The sequence below is a fragment of the Catharus ustulatus genome, chromosome 26 (assembly GCF_009819885.2).
Source record: "Catharus ustulatus isolate bCatUst1 chromosome 26, bCatUst1.pri.v2, whole genome shotgun sequence".
NCBI lineage: Eukaryota > Metazoa > Chordata > Aves > Passeriformes > Turdidae > Catharus > Catharus ustulatus.
Window position 1 is genome coordinate 6,156,660 of NC_046246.1, and position 24,032 is coordinate 6,180,691.

A 24,032-nucleotide genomic window follows, 5' to 3' on the forward strand; every position below is an offset into this window, starting at 1 on the left:
ATTCCCTCTGGATGTTCCCTTCCCACCCCTGGACATCCCATTCTCATCCCTAGGTGTCCCATTTCCACCCCTGGATATCCCATTATTCCCCCTGGATGTCCCATTCCCACTCCTGGATGTCCCATTACTCCCTCTGGATGTCCCATTCCCATTCCTTAGCGTCCCATTCCTACCCTGGATATCCCATTATTCCCCCTGAATACCCCATTCCCACCTCTGAGTCCCATTCCCACTCCTGGATGTCCCATTATTCCCTCTGGATATCCCATTATTCCCTCTGGATGTCCCATTCCCATCCCTGATGTCCCACTCCCATTCCTGGGTATCCCATTCCCACCCCTGGATATCTCATTCCCACTCCTGAGTGTCCCATTCCCATCCTTGGATGTCCCATTATTCCCTCTGAATGTCCCATTTCCACCCCTGGACATCCCATTCTCATCCCCAGGTGTCCCATTTCCACCCCTGGATACCCCATTACTGCCTCTGGATGTCCCATTCCCATTCCCTAGTGTCCCATTCCCCCACCTGGATATCCCATTTCCACTCCTGAGTGTCCCATTCTCATCCCTAAGTGTCCCCTTCCCACCCCTGGATGTCTAATTATTCCCTCTGGATGTCCCATTCCCACTCCTGGATACCCCATTACTCCCTCTGGATGTCCCATTCCCATTCCTTAGTGTCCCATTCCCACTTCTAGATATCCCATTTCCACCCCTGGATGTCCCATTATTCCCCCTGAATATTCCATTCCCACCTCTGAGTCCCATTCTCACTCCTGAGTGTCCCATTCCCATCCCTGATGTCCCATTCCCACCCCTGAATATCCCATTATTTCCTCTGGATGTTCCCTTCCCACCCCTGGACATCCCATTCTCATCCCTAGGTGTCCCATTTCCACCCCTGGATATCCCTTTCCCACACCTGGATGTCCCATTCCCATTCCTTAGTGTCTCATTCCTACCCTGGATATCCCATTATTCCCCCTGAATATCCCATTCCCACCTCTGAGTCCCATTTCCACTCCAGGATATCCCATTATTCCCCCTGAATGTCCCATTATTCCCCCTGGATGTCCCCTTCCCACCCCTGAATATCCCATTCCCACCTCTGAGTCCCATTTCCACTCCTGGATGTCCCATTTCCACTCCAGGATATCCCATTATTCCCCCTGAATGTCCCATTATTCCCCCTGGATGTCCCCTTCCCACCCCTGGGTATCCCATTCCCACCCTTGGATGTCCCATTATTCCCTATGAATGTTCCCTTCCCACTCCTGAGTGTCCCATTCCCACCCCTGGATATCCCATTATTCCCTCTGCATGTCCCATTTCCACTCCTGGATGTCCCATTCCCATTCCTTAATGTCCCATTCCCATTCCTGAGTGTCCCATTCTCATCCTGGATGTCCCATTATTCCCTCTGGATGTCCCATTCCCACTCCTGAATATCCCATTCCCACTCCTGGATGTCCCATTATTCCCCCCAAGTGTCCCATTCTCATCCCTGGATGTCCCATTCCCACTCCTGAGTGTCCCCTCACAGACCAGTGTCCCCCTGGATTTCTGCTGCAAACACGGAAGAGGAGCTTTGGGGGCTGCATCCCAACAAAATCCATCAATAATAACAAAAATAAAAACCAAAACTAAGCCCCTCCCACCCCTTCTAGATGTAAATAATACAAAACTTTTATCCTGCTTGATGAGACACACAGATATATCCAAACATACACACATATATATAGGAAAAAGAGGATTTTTGGCTGATTCTGTTTTGTCTGTCACTGATTTGTTTTCCCTGTGGTGGAGAAAGTTTTTAGGGGGGAAATCAACATCCAGATTCTGGGACTGAGCTGTTTCTAGCTGTGCATTTCTCCACTAACCCAAATGCTTTTAATTCCCTTATAATGAAAACATCATCAGCCAATTAAACAGCTGGCTGACTAACCCCCTCCTGTTTACCCAAAGTTCACCAAACTCAGCCAGCTGGAAAAAAAACTAAAATATCCATATTGAGCTAGGGCACTGTTATAAAATAAACGCAAAGTTTGGAATGTAAACACGGAGTTTCTCTTGCTCTTTGTTTTTTAATGTCACAGCACAACAGGGCTCTGTTCAGAGGACATTTCGCAACGAAAAAAAATCCCCAGGATCTGCTAAAATTGAACTTTTTTGCTTGAAAATGAGCCCTGGTGTGAGTTTTAGGTCAGGCTGTGCCCATCCCGTGGGCTCCCAGCAGGGCTGGGACTGCACCAGCTCCAGGCAGCTTCCCCAGGTTATTTGCACAATTAAATTATTTATTTGCTCTGATTTTAACAGGAAAACCTGTCCTGGTTCTCAGCTCGGCTACCTGGGGGATCTTACATCAATAAACAAGGGAAGAACTTGGCACAGGTGGGGAAAAATCTCAATAACCCCATGAAAAGAAGGAAAATTTGGTCCCTGTCAGTGCCCAGCTTCTCAAGGACAGGTTTTGGGAATTTAATTCCAATCCTCCATGGGATTTGGTGGAGAGAGAACACCCAGGCCTTCCCTGACTCTGGACTTGGGGGCTGCATCCCAGCAAAATCCATTAAAAATAACAAAAATAAAAATCAAAACTAAGCCCCTCCCACCCCTTCTAGATGTAAATAAATAATATAAAACTTTTATCCTGCTTGATGAGACACACAGATATACACAAACACACACATATATATATAGGAAAAAGAGGATTTTTGGCTGATTCTGTTTTGTCTGTGACAGACAAAAAACTCTGGTTTAAAATGTGGGATTTGAACAAAAAGAAAGGAGCAAGGAAGGGGAAAGCTGGGCTGGTTCTGTCAGGAATCACATCCTTGAGCTCACCTTGTCTTGGTTTTAGGATAATCCCAGCATCAGTCAATGGAAAAAAAAATAAATTTACGGGAAAGCAACACCCCAGAGTTGTGAGGGGCCAAAATCCCCAGTGGCACAAGAACTTCCAAACATCCCCAAAATCCCAACATCAGATCTTCCTCTCCACCTCAGCAGCCTCATCCCTCCTTCCAACACCTGCCCAAGCTCAGAACCAAACACCCAAAATTTCACAGGAAACCCCAAATCCATCAATTCCTGGTCAGAATCAATTCCAGCCAGAGCTGCCCAGCACTGGAACTGTAAATCCAGGTGGTTTATCCCACTCTGCAGCCTGGAGTCTGCAAATCCCTCCCTCCACCCTCAGCACTGGGTTTTAATTCTTCACCACCCCTCATTTCCTCATCCTTGTCCTGACCATGTCCACACATCCCTGTGGGATGGGGATGGAGCTGGAGCTGCCTCCCTCTGCTGCTGGAAAAGGACACTACAGAGCCCAGAACAGCTCCAGGAGATGCTGCTGTGGAAAAACACAAAAATTCAGCTCTGCTCTTCTTGCCCTGGCACAACACCTCCCCTGGAGCCAGGATTTAGGGACAGGATTAATGAGGAAGAGGGCAAATACAAAAAAAAAAAAATCATCTTTGCTCAAAGATCAGCTTCTTACAGAGGGAATTCAGCAGCCAGACCCTCAGTATTTTTTAAATTAGGTTTTATTTTTAACAAAATATTTTTTTTTCCACAACACAGCGGCAGGACCAGCCCAGCCCTGCTCGGGCAGCGCAGGCTGGGCAGTGATTTATCCCTGGGAAAGGAATTTATCCCCTTTGTAGGGGAATTCCTATGGAAGCTGCAGGATGGGCAGTGCTGGGGTGTTGTTGGGGTGTCCCATCCCTGCTGGCTCCCTGTCCCTCCAGGCCAGGCTCCCCAAATCCAGCCCAAATCCAGCTCAGGGGCACTCCCCGCAGTCTGAGATGATCACCTTCTGCTTCGGCTTCCCATCTTTGGTGCCCTGAGCCTTGCAGAAAAGAGCAGCAGGAATTCCAGGCATGACTCCAGAGGGCAGCAAGGAGGGGGGATCTGCCCCCAGCACCCCCTGCCCTCACCTACCTCGATTTCCCTGACCACATCCATGCCCTCGGTCACCTCCCCGAACACCACGTGCTTCCCGTCCAGCCAGTCCGTCTTGTCACAGGTGATGAAGAACTGGGAGCCGTTGGTGTTCGGGCCTGAGTTTGCCATGGACACCATCCCTGGGATCAGAAAATGCAAAATTACAGCTGAGCACAGGGGTTCAGCCACATCCCCACGTCCCACAAAACTCTGCTGGATACCAAAATCCACAGAAACTGCTGGAAAATGCTGAGAAACCTCCAAGTGTGAAAGATGCTCAGCTGGTTTTAGCTGCAGTAACAGCAAAGCTGTTTGTATGGAGATAAACCTGCTTTTCACACTCACACTGTGACATTGCCCTTCTAAAATCAAGCAGGAAAAGCAGCTTTGAAATTCTTTTTCCTTTGTGTAATACTGCAAATAAAGTGGATGGAGAGGGAGTGATGCATTTCTGCTTGGTGAGACACGAGGGTCTGAGTGTGGCAGAAGAATCTGGTCAATGTAGATTATAATATTATAAAATAATAATTTATAATAAAATTTATAAAAATAATAAAATATAATAATTATAAATATAAAATAATAATTTATAATGAAATTTATAAAATAATAAAATATAATAATTATAATTTATAATAGTTTATAATAAAATTATTAAAATAATAAAATATAATAGTTATAATTATAAAATAATAATTTATAATAAAATTTCTTTTAAAAATATAATACTTATAATTATAAAATGATAATTTGTAATAAAACCATTAAATTAATAAATATAATTATGAAATAATTATGTATAATAAAAATTATATAAAATACTAGAATACAACAATTATAATTATAAAACTCAGAGTTGCTGCTGTCAAAACAGCCAAAATGCAGTGCCTAGATGCTGCTGAGCCATTTTCTCTGCAGTCCCTGCCTGGAGATGGCTTTACCTGGCCCTGTGTGCTTGAGGATGAAGTTTTCATCATCAAACTTCTTCCCATAGATGGATTTGCCGCCGGTGCCGTTGTGGTTGGTGAAGTCTCCAGCCTGGCACATGAACTGGGGGATGATGCGGTGGAAGCTGCTGCCCTTGAAGCCAAATCCCTTCTCGTGGGTGCAGAGACAGCGGAAATTCTCTGGGAGGGGGGCAGAGGGGAGGGGGCTGAGGGCTGTGCCAGGCTGGGGGGCAGAGGGGAGGGAGGTGAGAGCTGTGCCAGGCTGGGGGGCAGCAGCAGGGGAGGGGGCTGAGGGCTGTGCCAGGCTGGGGGGCAGAGAGGAGAGGGCTGAGGGCTGTGCCAAGCTGGGGGGCAGAGAGGAGGGAGGTGAGGGCTGTGCCAGGCTGGAGGGCAGAGGGGAAGGAGGTGAGGGATGTGCCAGGCTGGAGGGCAGCAGCAGGGCAGCTGAGGGCTGTGCCAGGCTGGGGGGAAGAGGGGAGGGCTGTGCCAGGCTGGGGGGCAGAGGGGAGGGCTGTGCCAGGTTGGGGGGCAGAGGGGAGGGCTGTGCCAGGCTGGGGGGCAGCAGCAGAGGAGCTGAGGGCTGTGCCAGGCTGGGGGGCAGCAGCTGAGGGCTGTGCCAGGCTGGGGGGCAGAGGGAAGGGAGCTGAGGGCTGTGCCAGGCTGGGGGGCAGCAGCAGGGCAGCTGAGCCCCCTCCTCACCCGCAGTCATGGGCACCACGTCGGAGCGCAGCAGGATGCGCAGCCGCCCCGCCGGCTTGTTCCCGATCTTGATCTCCATGTAAACCTGGGGGTTCACCCGGCATTTCTTGGCAGGAGGCTCGTCCTGGGCAGGAAAATGAAGAGGTGGCACTGCTCTGCTCTGCCTGCAGCTCTGCACTGCCATCCTGGGGGATAAGGGGGGTGCAGGTGGCTCTGGTGGCTTTTCCTACCTCCTGTGCCTCTGTTTTGGGGGCTTCTCCTCCTCCCTCCTCCTTGTTCTCCTCCAAAGTCTTCCCTGAAAACTTCTTCAGCCACTCATCATCTGACCAGACTGTGGCCACAAAAGGAAAGCTCAGAGCACAGGAACTGACCCAGAGGGGAACAGCTCAGCTTTTCCAGGGGTGTTCTGCTCCCCAACCCACCAGGCCTGGATGATCCTTCTTTAATCCTCATGGGCTTGGCCAGGTTCACACGGATTGTCCTGCCAAAGAGCTCAGACTCGTTCTGCAGAGGGGGAAAAGCAGAGCAAAGCCCCCCCAAGAGGGATGAACCTGCCCCCAAAGCCCTGCAGAGCTCAGAGGACAGAGCTGCTGCTTGTGGAACAGGGAACAGCAGTGGGAGCAGGGTCCTTACCATGTTGTCAATAGCTGCTGCTGCATCCTGAAAAAAAAAAAATTAAAATAAAATCATTATTCACATTTATTCTCAAGGCCCAGCATAGCCACGTCCCAGCATCTCCTTGTAAAGACAACTGCCAGGTTTTCCTAAACCTCATCTATCCCAGGGATGCATGAGCTGATGGGTTTTGTAAATTTTTCCCAAATCCCATCCACGTGGGGCACCCAAATCCCAACCATGTGGGTTTTCCAAACCCCATGTGGGTCTCATCTTCCAGCAACCCACTAACCCCCTGCATTAAAGATGCTTTATTGCTGCCAGGAGCATTTGGGAGAGGAGAGATTTGTGTCTGAAGGCCAGGACAAATATAAGAGGACAAATATATGGCAGCCCATGGTGGCCATGAAACCAAAACACCCAGCCAGGGATGGTGGCAGGGGAGAAGTCTGGGCTGGAAACAGGAAAAGTGGAAACTCCAGCTCAAGAAAAAATGGGAAAAGTGTGAACATGGAAGAGCAGAACATCTGAATGCTGTGGGTAACTCAAACCTGATTTCAGAGATTTCTGTAGCAGGAAAAGGATCCATCCCAAAATCCCAGTAAAAACCCCAAACAGCTCCAGCATTTCTGGCTGCTCACCTCTGCCAGCTCAAACTCCACGAAGGCAAATCCTCGATGCTTTTCTGCAGGGAGGGGAGCCAGGGGTCAGGGGCAGCACAGACACATCAGTGTTATAAATAAATATTCATTAATTGGCTTTTTGCAAATATTAAAATGAGTGCTGTATGTGTAATGTTGGGAAACTTTGCTATATGACTACAGCGTCTTTTAGTTCTGCTATTAATAAAACTTAGAAATAGCAGTGTGATAAATATGTGTTTTTCTTGGGTTAGAACATGGTGGTGTAAAAAGCTTTTGTTTATGTAATTAACTCAGATATTGGGAAAAAATATAATCAGGAAATTCTTCACATTCTTGGATTACTGGACACCAGAACCCCAGGGAAGGAATTTATTGAAAAAAATATTGATTTATAGGTTGGTGGGGGGGATGATTTTGAATAATGCATGAAAATGATAAATATGCAACATGTTGATGCTTTTAACAAAGAGTTTTCTGAATCAAGGTGTGCTCTTAGCTGAATGCCAAGCACCTGGCCCTTATAACCTTTTGCTTTATTTTTTGTCTTTTATTGTTTTTTGTTAAACCTTTTAAAATTTACCAGGAAAGTGAACCTCGTTTTTGAGAGGAATTACGAATTTGTCTTTACAAACAAGCTGTGGCTCTGCTGGCAGATAAAACCAGCACTGAGAGATAAAAGAAACAATGGGATGGATTCCACTGATTGATGAATGGAAAAAATATTTGTCTTTACAAACAAAGTGTAGTTTGTTGATAAATGAAATTGGATATTGAGAGATGAAAGAAGCAATGGGGGAAAACCATGAATTCTATAAGAAATAAAAATGAAAAGGGAGGGTTGTGCATTAGAGGGGAATGTCAGGTATCAGTGTTTGGGAAGTCTGAGCCTCTCAAGCACCTCAGCAATGGGGACAGAGAGAAATTGGGATAAAAATGAGGCTGAGTCCTCCAAAAATCTGAGAGAGCCCAGGGGATGCCCCATGGCCTCTCCCTTTATTCCAATAAAGTTCCAGCACTCCTCTGTCTCATTTTGGGCACACACCTCTGCTGTTTGTGGATCCATTTTCCTGACAAACCCTCTAACATTTCCCAGGGAAGTGAAGCTGGTTTTCCCCCCAGCTCCTTCCCCCCACGCACCGGTCTCGTAGTCCAGCGGGATCTGGATGTCCGTGATGTCTCCGAAGGGGATGAAGGCAGCGTGCAGAACCTTCTCGTCCACCTCCTCGGCCAGCCCGCCTGCAGCCACGGTCAGGGGTCAGAGGGGATGGCCAGGGGTCAGAGGGAATGGCCAGTGGGCACCAGGCATGGCCAGGGGTCAGAGGGGATGGCCAGTGATCAGAGGGGATGGTCAGTGATCAGAGGGGATGGTCAGTGATCAGAGGGGATGGCCAGTGGGCACCAGGCATGGCTAGGGGTCAGAGGGAATGGCCAGTGATCAGGGAATGGCCAAGGGTCAGAGGGAATGGCCGGGGGTCAGGGAATGGCCAGTGGTCAGAGGGAATGGCCAGTGGTCAGAGGGGATGGCCAGGGGTTAGAGGGAATGGCCAGTGATCAGGGAATGGCCAATGATCAGAGAGAATGGCCAGTGATCAGAGGGTATGACCAGTGCTCAGAAACAATGGCCAGTGATCAGAGTGCATGGCCAGTGACCAGAGCCCATGGCCAGTGGTCACCAGGCATGGCCAGTAATCAGAAGGAATGGCCAGCGGGCACCGGGCATGGCTAGTGGTCAGAGGGAATGGCCAGCGATCAGAGCCCATGGCCAGCGGGCACCGGGCATGGCTAGTGATCAGAGAGAATGGTCAGTGATCAGAAGGCATGGCCAGTGATCAGAGAGAATGGTCAGTGGGCACCAGGCATGGCCAGTGATCAGAAGGCATGGCCAGTGGTCAGAAGGGATGGCCAGTGATCAGAGAATGGCCAGCGATCAGGGAATGGCCAGTGATCAGGGAATGGCCAGTGATCAGGGGGCACGGCCAGCACGGAGCACTAGCAGTGGTCACTGGGCATGGCCAGCAATCACCGGGAATGGCCAGCACGGGAACCGCGGTGGTCCCCGGGCACTCTCAGCGGTCCCCGAACCCTCTCAGCGGTCCCCGAGCTCTCTCAGCGGTCCCCGGCCCCCCGGGGCTGCCCCACTCACCCACGTACAGCACTCTCTTGGTCGCCGCCATCGCGCCCCGGCTGCCCCGGAACGGCTCAGCCCGGCCCGGCCCGCCCCGGAACGGCGCCATCGCCCCGCCCTGCGGGGACCGGGAACAAATCCCGATACACCCATCCATCCATCCCTCAAGGGGAACGGGACACAAATCCCGGGACATCCATCTGCCATCCCCGGGAACGGGACAGAAAATCCCGGGACATCCATCTGCCATCCCTCCGGGGAAACGGGACCAAATCCCGGTACATCCATCTGCCATCCCTGGGAACGGGACCAAATCCCGGGACAGAAATCCCGGTACATCCATCTGCCATGCCCAGGACCGGGACACAAATCCCGGGACATCCATTCATCTCCCACCCCTCCAGGCTTCTCCAAACCTCGCAGCCCGGCAGAGAAATGAGGGGATTTCACTCTGAGCTCACCGAGTCTGGGACTCCTCTATTCACAATTAATGTTTATATCAATAACTATAAAGTATTATCGACCCCAGGGCCAAAACTCGGCCACGTTTGGAGGATAAAATGGTAGCAGAATAATTAAAGAGGTAGGTGAAAATAATGTTTTAATCCCAAAAGAGCACACAGAGTTTGTAAAGGATTTATTGACCCTAGTGCCAAAATTTGGCCATTTTTAAAGTATAAAATAGTAGCAGAATAATTAAAGAGGTAGCTGAAGATAATGTTTTAATCCCAAGAGATCATCCAGTTTGAAAAGGATTTATTGACCCTAGTGTCAGAATTTGGCCATTTTTGAAGTATAAAATGATAGCAGAACAATTAAAGAGGCAGCTGAAAATAATGGTTTTTATCCCAAAAGATCACCCAATTTGTAAAGGATTTATCGACCCCACTGCCAAAATTTGGCCATTTTTAAAGTATAAAATAGCAGAACAATTTGGCCATTTTTAAAGTATAAAATAGTAGAACAATTAAAGAGCCAGTGAAAATAATGGGTTTTTATCTCAAAGGATCACCCAAAATAAGATTTATCAACCCCAGTGTCAAAACTCAGCCACTTTTGGAGTGTAAAAGAGCAGCAGAACCATTGAAGAGCCAGCTGAAAATGTAGAGATGTAAACAAAGAACAGCACATGACAAAAGCTGAGCCCAAATTCTTGCACCCTTCACGTGAAAACACCTCCCCAACCCTTCTGAGATCACTGTTTAAGCCATCCCCCCTTCAGCCACTGCCCCAGGAATAATTTTAACCCAGCTGCCTCCAAATACTCATTATCCAAAATCAAAATAAGAAAAAAAAAATCCCTATTTAATGTATTCACCCCCCACCAGTTTAATTTCACAAAGCCACACCACATTTATTTATCCAACAGAGAAATGACAACAACCACAGTGCAAGTTTATTCCTTTATTGATAAATGTTTCCCAAACTTTCCAAACTGGATTGTTCAATTAAACACAAACTCACAAAAATACTTCCAGCCTAAAATCCTCAACGTCCTCTTTAGAAGACACAAGGGGCAGCTCTGTTCTGGCAAAGGAAAAATCTTGCAAAACCTCCCCCAGATTCTGGTTTTGGAAACCTTGAGCTTCAGAGTTGGCTTTTTTAAATAAGATTCTTTAAGATTAATTTACAAAATGCAATATAACTATGTGATACAATGCATGGCCTTGAGATCTGCAGGACAGTGAAGGATCTTCAAACATCTTGAGCTGATGAAGAGGAAGGGGCTATTTGGCTTCTTTGTATCCTGGAGGAGAAAAAGGGAGAGAAATTACAGAAGTTATCCCTGCTCCAGGCTAGGGAATATTCCAGAATTCCAGGGAATAGGGATTCCAATATAATTGGGAAGGTGGTCAGATGATCAGGAATTGTTGTTCTCCACAAGAAACTCAAATTCTTTGCTAGGCCACCCAGTGAAAATAAGAATATTCATCATTCTTCAGCAGCTGGAGTTGTGATATCTGATCACAAACAGCATCACAGTTCTGGAGATGGCAATGGAGGTAACCACAGGAAAATGGATTGTGGAGAACAGGAAGAGGCATCCCAAGAATCAAAATCAAAATCACAAATTAAACAAAGCCAAACACAGGTGACACCACTTGTGTGCACAGACCTATCCAGTGGAACATTTCCAATATTTTTATCTCCTGAAGGAAGGTGGTTTCCAGGATAAGGAATGGGCACTGAGAGCCTCTTTAGCCCCAAAATCACCAGAGCTCCTTGTGGCTATTTCCCAGATCTGCAGTTCCACAAGACTCATCCCCCTATGTCAGCCCCAAGGAACACCTCAGGGACTCCAACAACACCTTTAGATCCCTTAAATGAGCACCAGAATGAAAATTTCTGAAATATTCTCTGGGAGAAACCACACTGGGAGCTTTCTGTTGTTGAAGAGTGGACTGTAATCAGCTAAGTGCTGCTCACAGACCCATATGAACTGTTCACTAATTGTTTTATTTTGATTCTGGAAGCTTTTCACTGAAGCTGAAAACTGAGAACTCACCAGTTATCCTGGTTCAAGAGGTAGCAGCAACCACACCCACTTTTTGGGCAGCTTCTTTCTTGGCTTGGTGAGCCTGCAGCACTGCCACGGCCTCCTCCACCTGGGGACACAAATCCAGGGAGATTTTCTGATTTTCTGCCTGCTCAGAGGTGCCCACACACAAAAAAGGGACAGAGCAGCTCACCTTGGAGCGGAGGGACTCTGGAGATTCCAGCATGTGCAGCAGCTCTGAGTTGTCAATCTCTAGCAGCATTCCTGTGATCTTCCCTGCCAGGCTGGGGTGCATAGCTTGGATCAGAGGGAACAAACGCTCTCCTGAGGGAGAAAAAGGAGTTCAGAGCGATGAGATTTGATCTTTGAAACCTGAGGGGGTGAAAAAAGGATCAGTTTTACTCACCCAGCATCTGTTTCTGCTCCTGGGGAGGGGCAGCAGCCAGCATGGAGGCTGTCAGTGGCTCCTGGCCCTGCACATGCACTGCAGGCTGAGGGGCCTGAAAAGCACAGACAAGGGCTCTGAAATAACCATGAGGCTGATTGCTTCTTCTAAGATGTTCCCTTCTAAAACACAATCTTTGTCAAGCCTACAGAACACCTCAGCTTCAGAAAAGAGCAGGTAAAGTGCCCTTGGTTCACCAACACTCCCTGCAAGTCTTGAGCTCCAAAACCCTGGAATGTCACACTGTAAATATCTTAAAAAACTGCATCAAATGAGATGCTGAGAAAGCCAGGAGTGCATGGTGATCTTTCTTAAAATGAGAACTTGGCAAAGAGGAGAGAGACTTAAATGGTTGCAAAACAGGAACAAAGAACCAAGAAAAATATCCTTAAAGAACCAAAAAAAAAATCCTTAACAAAGAAGCAAGAAAAATATCCTTAACAAAAGAAGCAAGAAAAATATCCTTAACAGAGAACCAAGAAAAATATCCTTAACAGCCAGTCTGGCTACAAAAGGGCTTGTGAGCACAAGACAGATAAACCAACCCGGGTGCCCCTGGCAAAGGCACAACTGCCAGGTTTTTAAATTCCAAATTAGGACTGTCTGGGTCATAAAAACAGCTTGATGTTTCAATAAAAATACTTCAGCTGCATGTGAAAGTGCAGGGATTTCCCAGCCCAGCCCTGGTGGTACCTGCAGAGGTTGGACTCCTGGGTGTGGGCTGCGGACACTTGAGGCGTATTTGTAAGGAGGGACAGCCCTGGGGGCAGGGGCAGCTACAGGAGGACGGGGAGCCAAGTTCTGTGCTGCTGTGCCAACACCTGCAAAGGAAGGAGAACACGGTGACAAACGCCTGCAGCAACATGCAAACAAGTTGGGTGTCTGGTTTTAATTCTCAATTCAAACTGGGCTCTGCATGGTGAGAGTTCTTTAGAAACCAAAGTGCAGCTGGTTCAGGAAGGGGCTGTTCTCCCTAGAGCCAATCCACACCTTTTGTTTTATGGCTGATCACTGGGAAAAAAAACATAATTGGGATGCTCTCTTCTGAAAGCAAAACCCATAAGCTACAGAGATTTTTGAGTGGTGTAGAGATGAGTCCCAAACCCGTGGAGAACCCATCTGGATTCTCAGTGCTGTGCTGCAGCACTAACAGCCCCCAGACCTGCAAGGAACAGCGAAGCAGCAGGTGCTGGCTCTGCTCTCTGCACACACCCCAGATCTCTGGGAGTAGAGAAGCCCCCACAGCATCCTGCTCCCTCCCAGAGAAGGGGGAAAGGGCAGGGACAGAGCCCTCCTTACCAACTCTCTGGGCAGCAGCGGGGAGCCCGCGGGAGGCCGGGGCGCTGGCGGGGGCCAGGTGGCGCAGGGCGGGCCGCGGCCCCGACTGGCGCATGGCACTCGGCATTCCCTGGAACCCTGAGGGATGGAATGAGGGGAAATCCTCAAAAGGGAGCCAGGACAGTCAGCTGAAGGGGTGGTGCACAACAAGAATCACAGAATATGCTGAGTATTGGGCACACAAGGATCAGAGCCTGGCATTGCACAGGACCATTCCCACAAAGGAAAGAATTCATTGTTCTGTTGGAACAGCCCCCACAAAGGGTTCTACAACCAAAACAGCCTCACCTTGAGGTCTCCCTCCTTGCTGCCATCGTGGGTTGGGTCTCATCTGTGTCATTTGGTTGGGTGCATAGTAAGTGGGTCTGCTCTGAGCCTGAAGGAAGATCAGATAAGCTCAGAGCCAACATCCAAGAGCATCACAAACATTTCCAGCGACTCAATATTAAGCTTGGATTAAGAGAACAGGCAGCTGAATTACAGAATTAACACCACCCTCATTAGGAGTCATTGCTTACAGGCATAAGAAAGGCTCAGTGAGATGAACACAGGATAAAAAAACCCCAGAGCAGCTCACCTGGGGCACAGCAGGCATGAAATAGCCGCCAGCAGCAGGCTGGAACTGGTTGATGATGGTGTTGGCAGGCAAGGCCCTCATGCCAGCAATGCGCTGCATGTACTGGTTGGTGAGGTGAGCCTTCCTCTCCTCCTTCCTCTGGGCCAGTGCCACATAGAGGGGCTTGGAGCCCACGATGCGCCCGTTCATCTCTGTCACAGCTTTGGTGGCCTCCTCTGGAGAGGAAAAGCAGACAAAGCCAAACCCTTTGCTCCGTCCATCTTCCAGCATCACCTGCAGTGAAGATCAATTGCTAATGGAGGACCAGCACAACTGAGCTGAACAATCTGTGGGGTTTTTCAGATTTTAGGGAGGATAGAACTTGTTGCAGAGGTGTAGAGACAGGTTCTCATGAAGAGTCACCTGTCTGGATTCGCTCTGCGTTGCTGTCAGCACCATGTGTCCCCAGGCCCACACTGCACAGTAAGGAATGGGAAAGATTTGGTGCATTCTCAATGCACAGAGGCAAGTGCAACCCCATGCTTATCACCTCAAACAAGCATGTTTGCCACTTCCTGCCTCCCCTTTTGGTGAGGGAATTAAGTTTTCAGTAAAATCCCACTAGCCAAGGTGTTTTCAGAATCACAATAAGCACAACAGTTAATCCCATGTCAGACAATTCCTTCTTCAGGCTTTAAAATCCAAGTAACCCCCAAATCCCACAGTACCTTGGCACTTGTTATTGACCCAAAAGGTGAGAACTCCTTCCTCAGTTTTTCATCATCTATAGTGTCATCTAGGTTTTTAATGTACAGGTTAACACCCTGAAAGGGAGAGAACAGCATGACATTCTCAATATTTAAAAAAAAAATAAAAATCTTAAGCACATCAACTGTTACCCATCTGCCAGAGCTGCAATTTATCTTAAAACTCTTAATTTAGCATCGTGTTCCTTCCACACCACCCAAAGCTGAAGGTGATAAATGTTGCAAAGGCGTAGAGACAAGTCCCACTGTGGTGAAAGGGAGCTTGTCTGGATTTCCTCTGCCTTCCTGTGGCACCATCACATGCCCCCAGTCCAGCACTGCACCTCAGGGACTGGGGGAGTTGCAGATGCCACCTCTGACACAACCCACATCGTTTTAACAGACCTCTGTTTTAACCCAATAACTGGGAATTCCTTCAACAGACCAGAATCAGTGCTTACATTGAGAAAAGAAACAGATTCTTCACCTGGTACCTGCTGAGCCTCTCCTGTTTTAGCTGTTCAAACCTTCTTTTCAGCTCTGCCTGGCGCTCAGCCTTCTTCTGTGCTCTGCCCACAAACAGCATTTTCCCATTCATGTCCTTCCCATTCATTTCTTCCACTGCCTGCACAGAGGGTTCAAGAGGAAACTCTCAGCTGCTGCAGCACAGCCCCTGATCCTGCCAGAACAGGACTGCCCAGAGCTGTGTCAGTCAATAAATCAGAGTTTGCACGTTACCTTTGCACCCCTCCTGTTAACAGGCTCAATAAACACAAGCTGAACTTATCACCCAGATCAAGCTGCCACACCACAGAGCTAACTTGGAAATTCATCCCCACCCTCTCCTGTAATTAAAACTACATTTTAACAAGCTTAGCTTTAACTGCTTAGAAAAGATCATTTTGTAGCAAAGTTCTCACTCTAAGTGCCCTCCTCCTCCTTCAGCCCTGCACTGTAGTATTTCTCCAGCAATTAACATTCTTGATTATACCACTGCACACTGTGTGGATCTAGGAAACTGCAGGAATGCCAAACTACCCTGGAATGTCAAGCTATTAAGGTGCAAAAGGTTTCCAAGTTCCCACATCTACAAGAGGTTATGCCCAAGGCAGAATTTTCTTCCATTTCAAAAACAGGCACCCAAGATAAACCAAGTTCTTCTTCTCTGAATTTATCTAAGCAACACAAAAGCTGGTCCTACCTTGTTGGCTTCTTCATGCTTTTCAAAGCTTACAAAGCCAAAGCCTTTGGATTTTCCAGTGGGATCTGTCATCACTTTAACACTCAGAGTTTTACCTGTTACCAAGGGACAGGGTTAGTAAAATATCAAAAGTATTTCAAGATTGTTAAATTCCATTTAATAGCCCCAGTCCTCAGCCTTAAAGTGACCCAGGTGGGGACTCCACAGTAGCACTCAAACTATCACATTTCATTAAATTCACAGCCTAAATAAAAGTATTTTTGTATTTACCATATTTGCCAAAGAGTTCCTTTAGTCTTTCATCATCCATGTCATCCCCAAAGTTTTTAATGTAGACATTGGTGAATTCCTTTGCCTTGGCTCCCAGCTCAGCCTCCCTCTCTTTACGAGACTTGAATCTCCCAACAAATCTGTAAGACAAAAAAAAAAAGAAAATCCCAATAAACAGATCGGTTTCAAGAGCGAAAAAAAAATAACGTGTGACTTGTGGCGAGGCAAAAAAAATGAGTGTGCAGTAGGAGCTGGGAATGGGGACAAGAAAGGGTGACAGCAGAGGACAACAAACAGGCCACAGACCGAGCAGAAAAATCACCTGAGCTGTGGCTGGCCAAGAAGACCCAGTGGCCCTGGACAGAACCCACCCCAGCCCCTCGCGGAGAGGCGGCAAATCAAGGCTCGCTCAGGGAAACCCACCAGTCCTGGAATGGAGGGGTAGCAGGCCATGGCTTGGGCAGGGTCACTCACCAGCCCTGGAGTGTGGAGAGGTAGCAGGCCAAGGCTTGGGCCAGGAGAACCAGTGTGTCCCTGTTAATACCGAGATGCATCCCGGAGCATGTGAGCGCTGCTGCTGCCGCCTGTGACACTCACACTTTGCGGTCGTTGAGCAGCATGCCGTTCATCTTCTCGATGGCCCTATCTGCTGCATCCTGGGTCTCAAAGTGCACAAAGGCGTAGCCCTTAGAGCCATTCTCATCACACACCACCTGCAGGAGAGGGAGCACAGCCTGCTGTCAGTGTCCCTCCTCAGAGGGTGAAAATGTGGGTGCTAGGTTACAACAGAAAGATGTGCCCAAAAATTTGGATTCTATCACCAGCTGTTAAATCAGGTGGGGCAGTGATCCTGATCTCTGTGGGAGATATCCTCTGTTAAAAACCAGACAGGGAAATGTTCTTTATCTTTCCATAATCCATCCTCTCTCCAGGAAATATCTCCTGTTAATGGGGCAAGTTAAAAACCAGGTATGGCAGTGTTCTTTATCTTTTCACAGTCCATCCTCTGTCCAGGAGATCTCTCCTGTTAATGGGTCAGATTTTATAAACCAGCTTGGGCAGTGATCCTGATCTCTGTGGGATATCTCCTGTTAATGGGCAGCTGTTAAACCAGCTGGGGCAGTGTTCTTTATCTTTGCACAGCCCATCCTCCCTCCAGGAGATCTCTCCTGTTCATGGCCACTGAGTCCCAGTGCATGGCTGATAAAATTCCATCATCCCATGTGGAGATGCTGCACCCAGGGGAGGAGCCAAACATTTCCTACCCAGATAAAAACTGAGATTTGGAACACCAAAGCAGCCCTTTCCCACTGGATCCCAGAGGACAGGAGCTACCAGACCTTTCTACAGGATCACAACTTCAACAAGAGCACTTCATCTGGACTGCTGCCACCACCCTAACTAGCAGGGTGTCAGGTTTATTCTGATTCTGTCATTAGTTTTTCTTTTGTACTACTGCATGTATTTTATTTTTCTTTTTTTTTTCCTATTAAACTGTATTTCTCACTTGGAGTCTCTCGCTAGTTTTCCTTTCAAAACCATTACAAAGAGTTACTGCCAAGAGTCAGCACCAGCTGTGTGTCACATTCCTGCACTTCATAACCAAATCTGATGTAATTTCAGCAATCTCTGAGCTTTTGGTCAACCCTGCCTTTCAGAGATTCTGTTTTAACAGCAAGGTTTGATTTCTTCATTCATTTAAAGAGCTGGACTGGGTGAACTTTGTGTGTCCCTTGTGTGCCCTGCAGAACACTGGGATAAAGTGTGTCCTGAGCAGGGAAAAACAATCCCAAAGCTCAGTTGAGTTCACAGAGGTGTTGTGGAATTCAGGTTTGAAGTTTGGGGTGGAGAATCTCTGTTGGAACAACACCCAGCACCCCCCTGCCCACACCAGAGCCTGACTTGTGCTGAGCTGATTTATGGGGTTTTTCCAGAATATTCTGTGATTCTGCTCTTTACATTTAACAACAAGTTTCCCTTTTCACTCAAATCTCTGATCATGTCCCCACCCTAAAAGAACCTGAACACACAACCACATCTCACCTTGCAGGACAAAATGTTCCCAAACGCCGAGAACGTGTCGTAAAGTGCTTTGTTATCAATGGATTTATCCAGGTTCTTGATGAAGACATTGCCAACCCCTGACTTCCTCAGGGAAGGGTCCCTCTGAGACCACATGATGCGAATGGGTTTCCCTTTGATCACATCAAAGTTCATGGTGTCCAGAGCTCGCTCAGCTGCAAGAGAAGCCAAGATGAAATTTTTGGGGTTGGTTAAAAAACAAAGGTTTCCAGTCTGGTGGGATCATTTTCTCAATTTTACTCAGCTCATGGAGGCATCTGGGGTATTATCAGAGGTGATCAATGATTTTTAACTCAGTGTTTCAAGGGAGGTCTTGGCAGCACAGTCACTAAGTATATAAAAGGTTATACAGACTTTAAATTTGCATTATAGCAATATATTCACCACCACAGCAAAATGAGTATCAAAATGCCTGGTTTATTAGCTATATTCTGAATTATTATAAAGGTAAATTACTCCACCCAAAGAAGGAAGGGAAAACCAGGAAACTCTGGTTAAAAAAAAAAAAAAAGTCAAAAAAGTGACTGTGTGGCTGTTTTGCTTTTCATGAAGCTCACATCTCCCCATCCTCATTTCTATTCAGAGAGAAGGATCATCTCCCTGTCAGGTCAGGGAAAATGTGCACGAACACATGGCTGGCTGTGAGGACATGAGTCAGCCTCTACATAACTTATGTGGCCAAAAAATTATTCCTAAGTTGCTCAAGCTGAAGATGACAAGAGAGTTGAGAAAATTCTGAGGGGAAAAAATGTCTGTACAGCCCATCTGATTAACAGGGAAGTGTTTATCTAAACTCTCAAACTCCAGCACTGTCATTCTAACCTGCACTGAAACCCCCCTCCACGAGGCTATTTCTGCTGCCTGCTGGTGTATAAAAAGGATCATTACATACACACATCAGGATCTTGTTCATAAAATTGAGATGCTTGCACTGTTGTGTGCCAGAAAACACTCCCAGCATGGAGCAGTCAGAGAAGAAAGAAAAACTCTCAATTCTCAGCATGGAGCAGGCAAAGAGATGGAAAGACGTGCATTAAATTCAAGGAAAATTAACAGGGCAGAACCCAAGATTTCCAAATTTGTTTGGCTCAGCTCTCCCAGGCCACCTTCACCCTGTGCTATTTGCTGATTAGATTTCAGGAGCAGAAAATGTGAGGAAAAGACTGATCTGAACACCTTGCACGTGATTTGGCTTGTGCTGCCTGAGTAACTACTCAGCATGCCCCAAAACCACCTCCAGGAATTCCAATGGAATCTTGCCTACCAAAGCCTGCACTCCCTACCCCAGTACCTTCCACTACTGCATGGAAGTTTCTCAGAAATTTTCATCTGCTTTGAAATGTGGTTTTTTGCTCTTGCTGCTTTTTAAATTGAAGTGGGACCATCACTGTTCTCCCCACACACAAATCCAATTGGAAACAAGCCCTGCTTGAAAAAAAATACAATTTAAGGACTCCAACAGCTCTGTTTAGACCAAGGTGTTAAACACAATCAACTTCCAGGCTGTAATGACTCCTCAGCTGCTGCTCCAAGCCCATGCAGGCCAGGTTCTTGCTGCAGTCCTTTCCTGGTGCAGGCAGCTCGGCAGGCGAGCGGGTGCAGCTCAAATTTGGCCGTGTTTATTTATAGCAGGCAGAGGTCCTGCAGAAGCATGTGCTGGCAAAGGCACCCACTGGGTGGATAACAGCAGGCTGGAAGGTGACAAGCAGTGGCTGTAACCAGGGGGAGCTGTGAAGGTTCCAAAGCCACCACCCAGCTCCACAGCAGTTGGGAAGTTCCTCCCGGTTTTTCCAAGCTCCCCTGAGCAGATTTTATTGCACTGCTCTTTCAACAGGTTGCTACTGTTCCACTCTATTATTACACAGCGCTTGAAATTCTCCCAGACACTTGTGGTGAAAGCCCTACATGGATTCCCTGAGGGGTGTGTGCCACACCCACAGGTGGAAATGCAACCCCACTACAGCAGGACCTCAGAAAACCTGTGAGGGATCTGCAGGAGCTCTGGGAATGACTCACACCAAGCACATCTGATTCATTTCCTTCATCTGAGCAAACACCTTCTCATTTTCTTCTATTTAAGCCACAAAGCTTCAGCCATTTCGCTTCCTGGATCTGTTTCTCTCCCACCGGTTCCTGTCATCCTTCCAGCAGACTCAACTGCAGCTCATCCAGAACATTTTAAACACACTCACAGCTCCTTTCAGGCTTCCTTTTCATTCCCTTTCTGGCAGGGAGAGCACCTGAACACTCAGTGCAGTTTGCCTCAGGCCTCATGAGCAATTAATGCTGGGATTAGTGGCTGTGGTTTGTGCAACCTCACACCCCAAGATTCATCCAGGACAAACTCCACACAAGGAGTTTTATTCTCCCCCAAACCTCCCAGCTCACTGAGCAAAAAAAGTCCTGAGAAGGAAAGCACAGTGTGCAAATTCAGCCACTTATTTTTTTTAAAAAGAGATGGTGCATATTCAAAAAAATTAAATTCCTCAATCACTGAGGTTACAACAAAATGCTGCTGTAATGAAGATTGGGTCAGTACCAACTCTTCCTTTTAACTTCACAATTTGCCTTGCACAGCTCCTCCTTTACACTGCCTTCAAGGAGGAGAACAAACAAGTTTATCTCTACTTTTCCACAGAAACACCTATCTGTTTCCAGCCCTGGGATCCTCCTTAGCTTGGGAAACATTCTGTTTTTCCTACACTTTTAGAACACCTTATCTCTGCAGCCAAACTGAAATTTCTCTGCTTCATTACCCTGAACTGTCATTTTGTGACTGTCAATGTTTGGAATTCAATTGCATGGAACGCATGAAAAGAGAAATTCAGCTTCTCTGTTGAGTTTGTTTTCCTTCCCTTCTTCACAGCCAAAAAGAATAAATATTAACAACCACTGCTGAGCATGACCTAGCCAGAACTTTGCAGTGTTTCCTGACCCTGCCTGTCACAGCATGACAGGCTCAGAATTCAGCATTCCCTGGTTACTACAGCAAGGAACTGCAATCAAAACCAGCACAGCTCATTTTCCCTAAAAATAACCTCTCTGCAGCAGACTACTGCCAGTCAGACAATGCCTGTCCAGCATCACTCCAGCAGCTAAAAAATGGAAAGAAAAACACAATCCTGGCCCAGTTTGGACACAGGAACTTGGAAGTGCAGAGCATGGTCATGAAGTGACAGGGAAAGAGTTCTGGCTGCTTGATTTGCTCTGTGGGCACAGGGGCAGAGTCCTGCTTTAGAACAAAAAAAAAAAAAAGTGAAAACATTGCTTTCCTCAGATTTACAAAGCCCTCACCCTTCCACACAAGGTGCAAACAATCATTTATCAACCTTTTTAACACCCACAGCAGTTCAGACATACAGTGTGACCACAAGAGGTGTGCAGAGCACAAAAACCTCCTGATTGCTGTAAGCACCGACTCTGAACCATGAACCCAGCCAGATTCCCACACTGCTCCCCTCAGCTTTTCTCAGATTTAGTGGGATGAAGCCCAAGTGCATTTCTGATTTTGTATTCCTGGAAGAGAACTCAGAATCCCTCCTCCTCTCAGGAAGCCTCATGCAGGCAAGTGCCACCTTGAGAACAGTCCAAATTTCTGCATTTTACAACAAAAATTATATTCTACATAATCAAGCTCGTTTAGGAGAGATCCCAAACCTCTTCCAAACTTTCTGTCTGTGTCCTGCTGCTTTACATGGAGTGCAGCAGCTGGGTTTTTATTTATGCAGGCTAACAGAGGCTGCAGTTTGACAGGAGAAATTCAGAAATTCACATCTCTTCAGGAGGGCTGGAGCAGTTTGACTATTTCCCTGCCTCGATATTTACTCAATAATTAGGTTCAAACCACTTGACCTTCTAAGACCCGCCAGTAACAAGACACCACCTACTTGCTCCAAGTATCACTTCAAGTCCAGGAGTTTCCTAAAATGTCTGCTGCCTCTCCAGCAGCCCAGAATGGTGCAACCTCCCCCGAAATTCCTGCCTATTTATTACCATAAAAGATTACCTTGGAATACACTGGGAAAGCCCCCATTTGTACGAGGTGCAGAATGCCACTGATTCCTTCTGAGATCATTGATTCTCTGCTTTGAAAGAACTTTATCTACAATTCTGCACCCCACATCTCCCCAAAATTTATCTAATCCAAGCTGGAGTTCCTTCCTGGCTTTGTTTCTGCTGCTTTTTTTTATTTCTCTGCTCCTGCAAATTGAGATCAGAGCCTAAGGCAGGCAGGTGAGCTGGGATAACTTTGCTGAGCACATAAAGGGAGCAAGGTGGTTTTGTAAGAGGCACTCAGGGCAGGATGGGAGCACAAACACAGGCTCTCAGGTTCCTTTCTTCTCACTGAGAATCTTTAAAACACAAATACACCGCCAGAATAAAAAACAAAAGATTTTTTGAGAGCGCCATGAATGAGAAATTATGCAGTGGGGGTGCAAGTCAGCTTTTAATCAGCATGACAAGGGAAAGGATCGAAAGTGCTCAATCAGATCAGTCCAAACAAATGGAAGGAACTGCCCTGGGGGAGGATGGAAGCTCTGCAAACATGTGAAGAAATCCTAGTACAGGCTAAAAGAAAGTTTACTTGTTGCTGAAGTCTGTGCTGTTGTAAACTGATTGTGAATTCAAGGGAAAAGCTCACTCTCATCTCTACTTGGACGCCTCTATCACAGAGATGCTGTTAAACCCCAGCACGGAGCAATAAACTTGCAGCAGTCAGCAGGCAGAGCTCTGAAAACTGGGGCAGAAAACGCTGACCCAATTTCCTTCCAGAAAAGACGTGTTCCAAAATGACCTCTCCTGTCCCATCTTTCACGTGCTGCTCCAGCTCTGCTACACCTGGCTTTGAGCAGGAAACAAAAGTGTGAAAAAAAAAAAAAGTCTGGCAAGAGAAAAGCAAATGTGGCTTCTGCACATGAGACAAACTGGTTTCCCACACATTGAAGAGTGTTTTATTTCACTTTAAAGCAAGAACACCACTTCCCAAACTGGGAGGCACATCCAGCTGCTTGAACACAGCAGATATTAAATTATTGAACTGGGAGTGTGTGGAGCAGCCACTCAACTGAGCACTCAATCAGGGCTGACTGCTCTGAACTTTCTCTGCTAGGACTGGCTGCACCAATCCCCACAGAAACAGCCCCAAACTACCCCAGAACGAAGGGAAACGCAGGGGGATTATCTTCTTATGCGAGGAACAAACACAAATCTCTGAAATTTGGTATCACTGCAAAAAACAGGTCTGTCTAAAAGAGAAGTTAGTGCATTTGCAGAGCATTTTGTAAACACCAAGCAGTAAAAAATACTGCTGTTGCAATCACCCTGTAACACGTGGGGGCAAAAAACGAGGAAAAATGAAGGGAAAAACGCCATGGATGTGTCTGCAATGGTCACTCACCATCTGCGGGCTGCTGGAAGTTGACATAGGCGTAGCCCAGGGAGCGGCGGGTGATCATGTCCCTGCAGACCCGAATGGACAGCACGGGGCCAGCCGGGCTGAACTTCTCGTAGAGCATGGCCTCGGTGATATCGGGGTGCAGGTCCCCCACGTACAGCGAGGCCATGGGGTAGCTGCTGGCGGCCGTGTTCATCTTCCCCTCGGCGCTCTCAACCACCAGGGTTTATTTATTTTTTTTTTTTGGAGGGTCTCAAGTCAAACTCCTTATAAATATTAACTCTAGGGGAACACTCAAACTCTTAATTAAAAGCTGCGGCAGGGCAGAAGGTTTGGGGTAAGGGGAGTGGGCACCAGGACACAGAGCAGCTCAGAGGGTTGTGCAAGCTTGAAAAAAAAACAGCAAAAACACCCCAAAGTTAATCTTCCTGGAGAGCAGGGATCGGATCCAAAATTCATACGCCGAGCGCTTTGAGGCACAAAAAACTCCTAAAACCCCAACGTGCCTTTTTTTTTTTTTTTTTT

The 24,032-nt window shown here is 47.2% G+C and overlaps 2 protein-coding genes and 3 non-coding genes across 6 annotated transcripts; all 5 read right to left on the reverse strand.

Annotated features, from left to right (window-relative positions):
• Positions 1-3,529: 3,529 nt before the first annotated feature.
• PPIE (peptidylprolyl isomerase E) lies at positions 3,530-9,060 on the reverse strand. Its single transcript, XM_033080642.1, has 10 exons — positions 8,996-9,060; positions 7,990-8,088; positions 6,850-6,893; positions 6,227-6,253; positions 6,016-6,097; positions 5,824-5,924; positions 5,594-5,717; positions 4,889-5,074; positions 3,945-4,087; positions 3,530-3,852 (listed from the first exon to the last, which is right to left on the reverse strand). The coding sequence occupies exons 1-10, from the start codon at positions 9,024-9,026 to the stop codon at positions 3,784-3,786; spliced, it is 906 nt and encodes a 301-aa protein (XP_032936533.1). The 5' UTR covers positions 9,027-9,060; the 3' UTR covers positions 3,530-3,783.
• Positions 9,061-10,361: 1,301 nt separating this feature from the next.
• Positions 10,362-24,027, reverse strand: PABPC4 (poly(A) binding protein cytoplasmic 4). 2 transcript variants are annotated; one of them, XM_033080912.1, is made up of 15 exons: positions 23,511-24,027; positions 18,074-18,267; positions 16,628-16,743; positions 16,031-16,170; positions 15,761-15,855; positions 15,047-15,184; positions 14,542-14,637; positions 13,835-14,107; positions 13,546-13,633; positions 13,219-13,335; positions 12,613-12,740; positions 11,881-11,974; positions 11,668-11,798; positions 11,484-11,583; positions 10,362-10,724 (listed from the first exon to the last, which is right to left on the reverse strand). In XM_033080912.1, the coding sequence occupies exons 1-14, from the start codon at positions 23,701-23,703 to the stop codon at positions 11,497-11,499; spliced, it is 1,890 nt and encodes a 629-aa protein (XP_032936803.1). In that variant the 5' UTR covers positions 23,704-24,027; the 3' UTR covers positions 10,362-10,724; positions 11,484-11,496. The 2 variants fall into 2 exon arrangements, with proteins under 2 accessions (XP_032936803.1, XP_042635939.1); XM_042780005.1 differs by lacking the exon at positions 11,484-11,583.
• LOC117007715 lies at positions 12,991-13,109 on the reverse strand. Its single transcript, XR_004420206.1, has one exon. It is a non-coding gene; the product is annotated as a small nucleolar RNA SNORA55 (small nucleolar RNA).
• Positions 14,194-14,321, reverse strand: LOC117007713. Its single transcript, XR_004420204.1, has one exon. It is a non-coding gene; the product is annotated as a small nucleolar RNA SNORA55 (small nucleolar RNA).
• On the reverse strand, positions 14,795-14,930 carry LOC117007714. Its single transcript, XR_004420205.1, has one exon. It is a non-coding gene; the product is annotated as a small nucleolar RNA SNORA55 (small nucleolar RNA).
• Positions 24,028-24,032: the final 5 nt, after the last annotated feature.